The sequence below is a fragment of the Tetrao urogallus genome (genome assembly GCF_951394365.1).
Source record: "Tetrao urogallus genome assembly, contig: scaffold_132, whole genome shotgun sequence".
NCBI classification, from domain to species: domain Eukaryota; kingdom Metazoa; phylum Chordata; class Aves; order Galliformes; family Phasianidae; genus Tetrao; species Tetrao urogallus.
Window position 1 is genome coordinate 27898 of NW_027639031.1, and position 11759 is coordinate 39656.

The following is an 11759-nucleotide window of genomic DNA, read 5'->3' on the forward strand; positions in this document are numbered from 1 at the left end:
TGACAGTTGTGGCCATTTTGAGGAACTTGGTGGCCATTTGGGGCCATTTTGGGGTCTTTAGGTGCCATTTGTTGCCATTTTGGTGACATCTGGGGCCACTCTGAGCTACTTGTGGCCATTTGGGGCCATTTTGGTGCCATTTGGGGTCATTTGTTGCCATTTGGGTGACATTTGGGGTCATTTGTTGCCATTTTGGTGTCATTTGGGGTCATTTGTTGCCATTTGGGTGACATTTGGGGCCATCTTTGGGGTGTTTTGATGCCATTTGGGTCCATGTTTGGGTGCTTTGATGCCATTTGGGTCCATTTTTGGGTGCTTTGGTGCCATTTTTGCCCATTTTTGGGTGCTTTGCTGCCATTTGGGTCCATTTTTGGGTGCTTTGATGCCATCTCGGTCCATTTTTGGGTGTTTTGATGCCCTTTGGGTCCATTTTGGGGTGCTTTGATGCCATTTTTGGCCGTTTTTGGGCGTTTTGCTGCCATTTGGGTCCATTTTTGGGTGTTTTGCTGCCATTTGGGTCCATTTTTGGGTGTTTTGATGCCCTTTGGGTCCTTTTTGGGGTGCTTTGATACCATTTCGGGCCATTTTTGGGTGCTTTGATGCCATTTGAGGCTGTTTTTGGGTGCTTTGATGCCATTTGGGTCCATTTTTGGGTGTTTTGACGCCATTTGGGGCCGTTTTTGCGTGTTTTGATACCATTTGTGTCCATTTTTGGGTGCTTTGGTGCCATTTTTGCCCATTTTTGGGTGCTTTACTGCCATTTGGGTCCATTTTTGCGTGCTTTGATGCCATCTCGGTCCATTTTTGGGTGTTTTGATGCCCTTTGGGTCCATTTTGGGGTGCTTTGATGCCATTTTTGGCCGTTTTTGGGTGCTTTGCTGCCATTTGGGTCCATTTTTGGGTGCTTTGATGCCATCTGGGTCCATTTTTGGGTGTTTTGATGCCCTTTGGGTCCATTTTGGGGTGCTTTGATACCATTTTTGCCCATTTTTGTGTGCTTTGATGCCATTTGAGGCTGTTTTTGGGTGCTTTGATGCCATTTGGGTCCATTTTTGGGTGTTTTGACGCCATTTGGGTCCATTTTTGGGTGCTTTGATGCCATCTGGGTCCATTATTGGGTGCTTTGATGCCATCTGGGTCCATTATTGGGTGTTTTGATGCCCTTTGGGTCCATTTTGGGGTGCTTTGATACCATTTCGGGCCATTTTTGTGTGCTTTGATGCCATTTGAGGCTGTTTTTGGGTGTTTTGATGCCATTTGGGTCCATTTTTGGGTGTTTTGCTGCCATTTGGGTCCATTTTTGGTTGCTTTGATGCCATCTGGGTCCATTTTTGGGTGTTTTGGTGCCATTTTTGCCCATTTTTGGGTGCTTTGCTGCCATTTGGGTCCATTTTGGGGTGCTTTGCTGCCATTTGGGTCCGTTTTTGGGTGTTTTGATGCCATTTGGGTCCATTTTTGGATGTTTTGACGCCATTTGGGGCCGTTTTTGCGTGTTTTGATGCCATTTGGGTCCATTTTGGGGTGCTTTGCTGCCATTTGGGTCCATTTTTGGGTGTTTTGCTGCCATTTGGGTCCATTTTTGGGTGCTTTGATGCCATCTGGGTCCATTTTTGGGTGTTTTGATGCCCTTTGGGTCCATTTTGGGGTGCTTTGATACCATTTCGGGCCATTTTTGTGTGCTTTGATGCCATTTGAGGCTGTTTTTGGGTGCTTTGATGCCATTTGGGTCCATTTTTGGGTGTTTTGACGCCATTTGGGGCCGTTTTTGCGTGTTTTGATGCCATTTGTGTCCATTTTTGGGTGCTTTGGTGCCATTTTTGCCCATTTTTGGGTGCTTTGATGCCATTTGGGTCCATTTTTGGGTGCTTTGATGCCATCTGGGTCCATTTTTGGGGTGTTTTGATGCCATTTTTGGCCATTTTTGGGTGCTTTGATGCCATTTGGGTCCATTTTTGGGTGCTTTGATGCCATTTGGGTCCATTTGGGGGTGTTTTGATGCCATTTTTGGCCGTTTTTGTGTGTTTTGATGCCATTTTTGACTGCTTTTGGGTGTTTTGATGCCATTTGGGTCCATTTTTGGGTGCTTTGATGCCATTTTTGCCCATTTTTGGGTGCTTTGGTGCCATTTGTGTCCATTTTTGGGTGCTTTGGTGCCATTTTTGCCCATTTTTGGGTGCTTTGATGCCATTTGGGTCCATTTTGGGGTGTTTTGATGCCATTTTTGGCTGTTTTTGGGGTGTTTTGATGCCATTTTTGGCCGTTTTTGTGTGTTTTGATGCCATTTTTGCCCATTTTTGGGTGCTTTGATGCCATTTTTGGCCGTTTTGGGGTGTTTTGATGCCATTCGGGTCCATTTTTGGGTGCTTTGATGCCATTTTTGTGTGCTTTGATGCCACTTGGAGCCATTTTGGGGTGCTTTGCTGACATTTGTGTCCATTTTTGGGTGCTTTGCTGCCATTGGGGGCCGTTTTTGTGTGTTTTGATGCCATTTTTGACTGCTTTTGGGTGTTTTGATGCCATTTGGGTCCATTTTTGGGTGCTTTGATGCCATTTTTGCCCATTTTTGGGTGCTTTGATGCCATTTGGGTCCATTTTTGGGTGCTTTGATGCCATCTGGGTCCATTTTTGGGGCCGCCCTTAGGTTACGAGCTGTCCAAGCTGGAGAGCACCGTGGGATCCCCCGAGAAGCCGCTGTCGGACCTGGGCAAGCTGAGCTACCGCAGCTACTGGTCCTGGGTGCTGCTGGAGATCCTGAGGGACTTCCGGGGCACCCTGTCCATCAAGGACCTCAGGTACACCAGTATGGGACCAGTATGGGACCAGTAACACCGGTATGGGACCAGTAACTATGGTATGGGACCAGTATGGGACCAGTAACACCGGTATGGGACCAGTATGGGACCGGTATGGGACCAGAAACACCAGTATGGGATCAGTATGGGACCAGTATGGGACCAGAAACACCAGTATGGGACCAGTATGGGACCAGTATGGGACCAGAAACACCAGTATGGGACCAGTATGGGACCAGAAACACCAGTATGGGACCAGTATGGGACCAGTATGGGACCAGAAACACCAGTATGGGACCAGTATGGGACCAGTATGGGACCAGAAACACCAGTATGGGACCAGTAACACCAGTATGGGACCAGTATGGGACTGGTATGAGACCAGAAACACCAGTATGGGACCAGTAGAACCAGTATGGGACTGGTATGGGACCAGAAACACCAGTGTGGGACCAGTATGGGACCAGTATGGGACCAGTAACACCAGTATGGGACCAGTATGGGACCAGTATTGGACCAGTAACACCAGTATGGGACCAGTAACACCAGTATGGGACCAGTATGGGACCAGAAACACCGGTATGGGACCAGTTTGGGACCAGTATGGGACCAGAAACACCAGTATGGGACCAGTAGCACCAGTATGGGACCAGTAGTACCAGTATGGGACAAGTATGGGACCAGAAGCACCAGTATGGGACCAGAAACACCAGTATGGGACCAGTATGGGACCAGTATGGGACCAGAAACACCAGTATGGGACTAGTAACACCAGTATGGGACCAGTATGGGACCAGTAACACCAGTATGAGACCAGTAGTACCAGTATGGGACCGGTATGGGACCAGTATGGGACCAGAAACACCAGTATGGGACCAGTAACACCAGTATGGGATCAGTATGGGACCAGTATGGGACCAGAAACACCAGTATGGGACCAGTATGGGACCAGAAACACCAGTGTGGGACCAGTATGGGACCAGTATGGGACCAGAAACACCAGTGTGGGACCAGTATGGGACCAGTATGGGACCAGAAACACCAGTATGGGACCAGTAACACCAGTATGGGACCAGTATGGGACTGGTATGAGACCAGAAACACCAGTATGGGACCAGTAGAACCAGTATGGGACTGGTATGGGACCAGAAACACCAGTATGGGACCAGTGTGGGACTGGTATGGGACCAGTAACACCAGTATGGGACCAGTAACACCAGTATTGGACCAGTATGGGACCAGAAACACCGGTATGGGATCAGTATGCGACCAGTATGGGACCAGAAACACCAGTATGGGACCAGTAGCACCAGTATGGGACCAGTAGCACCGGTATGGGACCAGTATGGGACCAGAAACACCAGTATGGGACCAGTATGGGACCAGTATGGGACCAGTAACACCAGTATGGGACCAGTATGGGACCAGAAACACCAGTATGGGACCAGTATGGGACCAGTATGGGACAAGTATGGGACCAGAAGCACCAGTATGGGACCAGTATGGGACCAGAAACACCAGTGTGGGACCAGTATGGGACCAGAAACACCAGTATGGGACCAGTATGGGACCAGTATGGGACCAGAAACACCAGTATGGGACCAGTATGGGACCAGTATGGGACCAGGAACATCGGTATGGGACCAGTGTGGGACCAGTATGGGACCAGTATGGGACCAGAAACACCAGTGTGGGACCAGTATGGGACCAGTATGGGACCAGGAACACCAGTATGGGACCAGTATGGGACCAGTATGGGACCAGTAACATTGGTATGAGACCAGTGTGGGACTGGTATGGGACCAGTAGCACCAGTGTGGGACCAGTATGAGACCAGTAACACCAGTATGGGATCAGTATGGGGCCAGTATGGGACCTGTATGGGACCAGTAGCACCAGTAAGGGACCAGTATGGGACCAGGAACATCGGTATGGGACCAATGTGGGACCAGTATGGGACCAGTATGGGACCAGAAACACCAGTATGGGACCAGTAGCACCAGTATGGGACCAGTAGTACCAGTATGGGACAAGTATGGGACCAGAAGCACCAGTATGGGACCAGAAACACCAGTATGGGACCAGTATGGGACCAATATGGGACCAGAAACACCAGTATGGGACTAGTAACACCAGTATGGGACCAGTATGGGACCAGTAACACCAGTATGAGACCAGTAGTACCAGTATGGGACCGGTATGGGACCAGTATGGGACCAGAAACACCAGTATGGGACCAGTAACACCAGTATGGGATCAGTATGGGACCAGTATGGGACCAGAAACACCAGTATGGGACCAGTATGGGACCAGAAACACCAGTGTGGGACCAGTATGGGACCAGAAACACCAGTATGGGACCAGTATGGGACCAGTATGGGACCAGAAACACCAGTATGGGACCAGTATGGGACCAGTATGGGACCAGGAACATCGGTATGGGACCAGTGTGGGACCAGTATGGGACCAGTATGGGACCAGAAACACCAGTGTGGGACCAGTATGGGACCAGTATGGGACCAGGAACACCAGTATGGGACCAGTATGGGACCAGTATGGGACCAGTAACATTGGTATGAGACCAGTGTGGGACTGGTATGGGACCAGTAGCACCAGTGTGGGACCAGTATGAGACCAGTAACACCAGTATGGGATCAGTATGGGGCCAGTATGGGACCTGTATGGGACCAGTAGCACCAGTAAGGGACCAGTATGGGACCAGGAACATCGGTATGGGACCAATGTGGGACCAGTATGGGACCAGTATGGGACAAGAAATACCGCTATGGGACCAGTAGCGCCGGTATGGGATCAGTATGGGACCAGTAACACCAGTATGGGACCAGTGAGCTCCTATTACGATCCCAGTAAGACCAGTAAGCTCCCAGTAAGACGAGCCCCAGCAGATGCCCCCAATCCATCAGCATCCCCAGGAACACGAGCTGCTGGAGGGCTTCCATCTCCACCAGTGAGCTCCCAGTCCCACCAGTGAGCTCCCAGTAAGCCCCCAGTAAGCTCCCAGTCAGCCCAGTAAGCCCCCAGTGAGCTCCCAGTCCCTCCCAGTAAGACCAGTAAGCTCCCAGTAAGACCGGGAACCCCAAGAGCTGCCCCCAATCCATCAGCATCCCCAGGAACTTCAGCTGCTGGAGGGCTTCCATCTGCACCAGTGAGCTCCCAGTCCCACCAGTAAGCTCCCAGTAAGACCAGTAAGCCCCCATTGAGCTCCCAGTCCCTCCCAGTAAGACCAGTCAGCTCCCAGTAAGACCAGTAAGCTCCCAGTAAGACGAGGAACCCCAGCAGATGCCCCCAACCCCCCCAGGATCCCCAGGAATGCAAGCTGCTGGAGGGCTTCCATCTGCACCAGTGAGCTCCCGGTCCCACCAGTGAGCTCCCAGTCCCACCAGTAAGCCCCCAGTGAGCTCCCAGTCCCTCCCAGTAAGACCAGTAAGCTCCCAGTAAGACCAGTAAGCTCCCAGTAAGACAAGGAACCCCAGGAGATGCCACCAATCCACCAGCATCCCCAGGAACGCGAGCTGCTGGAGGGCTTCCATCTGCACCAGTGAGCTCCCAGTCCCACCAGTAAGCTCCCAGTCCCACCAGTAAGCCCCCAGTGAGCTCCCAGTCCCTCCCAGTAAGACCAGTAAGCTCCCAGTAAGACCAGTAAGCTCCCAGTAAGACAAGGAACCCCAGGAGATGCCACCAATCCACCAGCATCCCCAGGAACGCGAGCTGCTGGAGGGCTTCCATCTCCACCAGTGAGCTCCCAGTCCCACCAGTAAGCCCCCATTGAGCTCCCAGTCCCTCCCAGTAAGACCAGTCAGCTCCCAGTAAGACCAGTAAGCTCCCAGTAAGCTCCCAGTAAGACCAGTAAGCTCCCAGTAAGACGAGGAACCCCAGCAGATGCCCCCAACCCCCCCAGGATCCCCAGGAATGCGAGCTGCTGGAGGGCTTCCATCTGCACCAGTGAGCTCCCAGTCCCACCAGTGAGCTCCCAGTAAGACCAGTAAGCCCCCAGTGAGCTCCCAGTCCCACCAGTAAGCTCCCAGTCAGCCCAGTAAGCCCCCAGTGAGCTCCCAGTCCCACCAGTAAGCTCCCAGTCAGCCCAGTAAGCCCCCAGTCAGCTCCCAGTCCCACCAGTAAGCTCCCAGTCAGCCCAGTAAGCCCCCAGTGAGCTCCCAGTCCCACCAGTAAGCTCCCAGTCAGCCCAGTAAGCCCCCAGTGAGCTCCCAGTCCCACCAGTAAGCTCCCAGTCAGCCCAGTAAGCCCCCAGTGAGCTCCCAGTCCCACCAGTAAGCTCCCAGTCAGCCCAGTAAGCCCCCAGTGAGCTCCCAGTCCCACCAGTGAGCTCCCAGTCAGCCCAGTAAGCCCCCAGTGAGCTCCCAGTCCCACCAGTAAGCCCCCAGTCAGCCCAGTAAGCCCCCAGTGAGCTCCCAGTCCCACCAGTAAGCTCCCAGTCAGCCCAGTAAGCCCCCAGTGAGCTCCCAGTCCCACCAGTAAGCTCCCAGTCAGCCCAGTAAGCCCCCAGTGAGCTCCCAGTCCCACCAGTAAGCTCCCAGTCAGCCCAGTAAGCCCCCAGTGAGCTCCCAGTCCCACCAGTAAGCTCCCAGTCAGCCCAGTAAGCCCCCAGTGAGCTCCCAGTCCCACCAGTAAGCTCCCAGTCAGCCCAGTAAGCCCCCAGTGAGCTCCCAGTCCCACCAGTGAGCTCCCAGTCAGCCCAGTAAGGCCCCAGTGAGCTCCCAGTCCCACCAGTAAGCTCCCAGTCAGCCCAGTAAGCCCCCAGTGAGCTCCCAGTCCCACCAGTAAGCTCCCAGTCAGCCCAGTAAGCCCCCAGTGAGCTCCCAGTCCCACCAGTAAGCTCCCAGTCAGCCCAGTAAGCCCCCAGTGAGCTCCCAGTCCCACCAGTGAGCTCCCAGTCAGCCCAGTAAGCCCCCAGTGAGCTCCCAGTCCCACCAGTGAGCTCCCAGTCAGCCCAGTAAGCCCCCAGTGAGCTCCCAGTCCCACCAGTGAGCTCCCAGTCAGCCCAGTAAGCCCCCAGTGAGCTCCCAGTCCCACCAGTAAGCTCCCAGTCAGCCCAGTAAGCCCCCAGTGAGCTCCCAGTCCCACCAGTAAGCTCCCAGTCAGCCCAGTAAGCCCCCAGTCAGCTCCCAGTCCCACCAGTGAGCTCCCAGTCAGCCCAGTAAGCCCCCAGTGAGCTCCCAGTCCCACCAGTGAGCTCCCAGTCAGCCCAGTAAGCCCCCAGTGAGCTCCCAGTCCCACCAGTAAGCTCCCAGTCAGCCCAGTAAGCCCCCAGTGAGCTCCCAGTCCCACCAGTGAGCTCCCAGTCAGCCCAGTAAGCCCCCAGTGAGCTCCCAGTCCCACCAGTGAGCTCCCAGTCAGCCCAGTAAGCCCCCAGTGAGCTCCCAGTCCCACCAGTAAGCTCCCAGTCAGCCCAGTAAGCCCCCAGTGAGCTCCCAGTCCCACCAGTGAGCTCCCAGTCAGCCCAGTAAGCCCCCAGTGAGCTCCCAGTCCCACCAGTGAGCTCCCAGTCAGCCCAGTAAGCCCCCAGTGAGCTCCCAGTCCCACCAGTGAGCTCCCAGTCAGCCCAGTAAGCCCCCAGTGAGCTCCCAGTCCCACCAGTGAGCTCCCAGTCAGCCCAGTAAGCCCCCAGTGAGCTCCCAGTCCCACCAGTGAGCTCCCAGTCAGCCCAGTAAGCCCCCAGTGAGCTCCCAGTCCCACCAGTGAGCCCCCAGTCAGCCCAGTAAGCCCCCAGTGAGCTCCCAGTCCCACCAGTGAGCCCCCAGTCAGCCCAGTAAGCCCCCAGTGAGCTCCCAGTCCCACCAGTGAGCCCCCAGTCAGCCCAGTAAGCCCCCAGTGAGCTCCCAGTCCCACCAGTAAGCTCCCAGTCAGCCCAGTAAGCCCCCAGTGAGCTCCCAGTCCCACCAGTAAGCTCCCAGTCAGCCCAGTAAGCCCCCAGTGAGCTCCCAGTCCCACCAGTAAGCTCCCAGTCAGCCCAGTAAGCCCCCAGTGAGCTCCCAGTCCCACCAGTAAGCCCCCAGTCAGCCCAGTAAGCCCCCAGTGAGCTCCCAGTCCCACCAGTAAGCCCCCAGTCAGCCCAGTAAGCCCCCAGTGAGCTCCCAGTCCCACCAGTAAGCTCCCAGTCAGCCCAGTAAGCCCCCAGTGAGCTCCCAGTCCCACCAGTAAGCTCCCAGTCAGCCCAGTAAGCCCCCAGTGAGCTCCCAGTCCCACCAGTGAGCTCCCAGTCAGCCCAGTAAGCCCCCAGTGAGCTCCCAGTCCCACCAGTGAGCTCCCAGTCAGCCCAGTAAGCCCCCAGTGAGCTCCCAGTCCCACCAGTGAGCTCCCAGTCAGCCCAGTAAGCCCCCAGTGAGCTCCCAGTCCCACCAGTGAGCTCCCAGTCAGCCCAGTAAGCCCCCAGTGAGCTCCCAGTCCCACCAGTGAGCTCCCAGTCAGCCCAGTAAGCCCCCAGTGAGCTCCCAGTCCCACCAGTGAGCTCCCAGTCAGCCCAGTAAGCCCCCAGTGAGCTCCCAGTCCCACCAGTGAGCTCCCAGTCAGCCCAGTAAGCCCCCAGTGAGCTCCCAGTCCCACCAGTGAGCTCCCAGTCAGCCCAGTAAGCCCCCAGTGAGCTCCCAGTCCCACCAGTAAGCTCCCAGTCAGCCCAGTAAGCCCCCAGTGAGCTCCCAGTCCCACCAGTGAGCTCCCAGTCAGCCCAGTAAGCCCCCAGTGAGCTCCCAGTCCCACCAGTAAGCTCCCAGTCAGCCCAGTAAGGCCCCAGTGAGCTCCCAGTCCCACCAGTGAGCTCCCAGTCAGCCCAGTAAGCCCCCAGTGAGCTCCCAGTCCCACCAGTAAGCTCCCAGTCAGCCCAGTAAGCCCCCAGTGAGCTCCCAGTCCCTCCCAGTCATCCCAGTACCCCCCCCCCCCCCCAGCCAGATGACCAGCATCACGCAGACGGACATCATCAGCACGCTGCAGTCGCTCAACATGGTGAAGTACTGGAAGGGGCAGCACGTCATCTGCGTCACCCCCAAGCTGGTGGAGGAGCACCTCAAGAGCGCCCAGTACAAGAAGCCGCCCATCACCGGTAATTAACGCCCTTCATTAATTAACGCCCTTCATTAGCATGCCCCCCCCCCCCCCCCCCCCCTCGTTTCTCTGCTCATTACGGCTTCGTTTTCGGCCCCCCAGTCGATTCCATCTGCCTGCGCTGGGCTCCTCCAAAGCACAAACAGGCGAAGCTGGCCAAGAAGTGACACCGGCTGCTGCCACCGTCACCCATGGGTGCCCCCAGCACCCAACGCCGCCACCCATGGGTGTCCCCAACCCCCTTGGGTGTCACCGTCACCCATGGGTGCCCCCAACACCCAATGCTGTCACCCATGGGTGCCCCCAACCCCCTCAGGTGTCACCTTTAGGTGTCCACAACACCCACTGGTGTCACCGTCACCCATGGGTGCCCCCAGCACCCAATGCTGTCACCTTTAGGTGTCCCCAATACCTTCAGGTGTCACCGTCACCCATGGGTGCCCCCAACACCCATTGCTGTCACCTTTAGGTGTCCCCAATACCTTCAGGTGTCACCATCACCCTTGGGTGCCCCCAACACCTTCAGGTGTCACCTTTAGGTGTCCCCAACCCCCTCAGGTGTCACCCGTCACCCTTGGGTGCCCCCAACACCCATTGCTGTCACCCATGGGTGCCCCCAACCCCCTCAGGTGTCACCGTCACCCATGGGTGCCCTCAGCACCCAATGCTGTCATCCATGGGTGCCCCCAACCCCCTCAGGTGTCACCGTCCCCCATGGGTGCCCCCAACAGCCATTGCTGTCACCTTTAGGTGTCCCCATGACCTTCAGTTGTCACCGTCACCCGTGGGTGCCCCCCAACACCCAATGCTGTCACCCATGGGTGTCCCCAACCCCCTCAGGTGTCACCGTCACCCATGGGTGCCCCAGCACCCAACGCCGCCACCCATGGGTGTCCCCAACCCCCTCAGGTGTCACCGTCCCCCATGGGTGCCCCCAACACCCACTGCTGTCACCTTTAGGTGTCCCCAACCCCCTCAGGTGTCACCTTTAGGTGTCCACAACACCCACTGGTGTCACCGTCACCCATGGGTGCCCCCAACACCCAATGCTGTCACCCATGGGTGCCCCCAACCCCCTCCGGTGTCACCTTTAGGTGTCCCCAACCCCCTCAGGTGTCACCGTCCCCCATGGGTGCCCCCAACACCCATTGCTGTCACCCATGGGTGCCCCCAACCCCCTCAGGTGTCACCTTTAGGTGTCCACAACACCCACTGGTGTCACCGTCACCCATGGGTGCCCCCAACACCCAATGCTGTCACCCATGGGTGCCCCCAACCCCCTCAGGTGTCACCGTCACCCATGGGTGCCCCCAACACCCATTGCTGTCACCTTTAGGTGTCCCCAATACCTTCAGGTGTCACCATCACCCGTGGGTGCCCCCAACACCTTCAGGTGTCACCTTTAGGTGTCCCAAACCCCCTCAGGTGTCACCCGTCACCCTTGGGTGCCCCCAACACCCATTGCTGTCACCCATGGGTGCCCCCAACCCCTTCAGGTGTCACCGTCACCCATGGGTGCCCTCAGCACCCAATGCTGTCATCCATGGGTGCCCCCAACCCCCTCAGGTGTCACCGTCCCCCATGGGTGCCCCCAACAGCCATTGCTGTCACCTTTAGGTGTCCCCATGACCTTCAGTTGTCACCGTCACCCGTGGGTGCCCCCCAACACCCAATGCTGTCACCCATGGGTGTCCCCAACCCCCTCAGGTGTCACCGTCACCCATGGGTGCCCCAGCACCCAACGCCGCCACCCATGGGTGTCCCCAACCCCCTCAGGTGTCACCGTCCCCCATGGGTGCCCCCAACACCCACTGCTGTCACCTTTAGGTGTCCCCAACCCCCTCAGGTGTCACCTTTAGGTGTCCACAACACCCACTGGTGTCACCGTCA

General features: G+C 56.4%; 1 protein-coding gene across 1 annotated transcript in view; it reads left to right on the top strand.

Moving 5' to 3' along the window:
* The window catches only part of LOC306957559 (histone acetyltransferase KAT8), a gene marked incomplete at both ends in the record, with an annotated part of 33012 nt that extends 22976 nt beyond the window's left edge, over positions 1-10036 (top strand). Inside the window, 3 exons of the mRNA XM_079551047.1 lie at positions 2642-2792; positions 9713-9867; positions 9972-10036. Coding sequence (XP_079407173.1) covers positions 2642-2792; positions 9713-9867; positions 9972-10036 — 371 coding nt within the window. The remainder of the gene's footprint in view (positions 1-2641; positions 2793-9712; positions 9868-9971) is intronic.
* Between the last annotated feature and the right edge of the window lie 1723 nt (positions 10037-11759).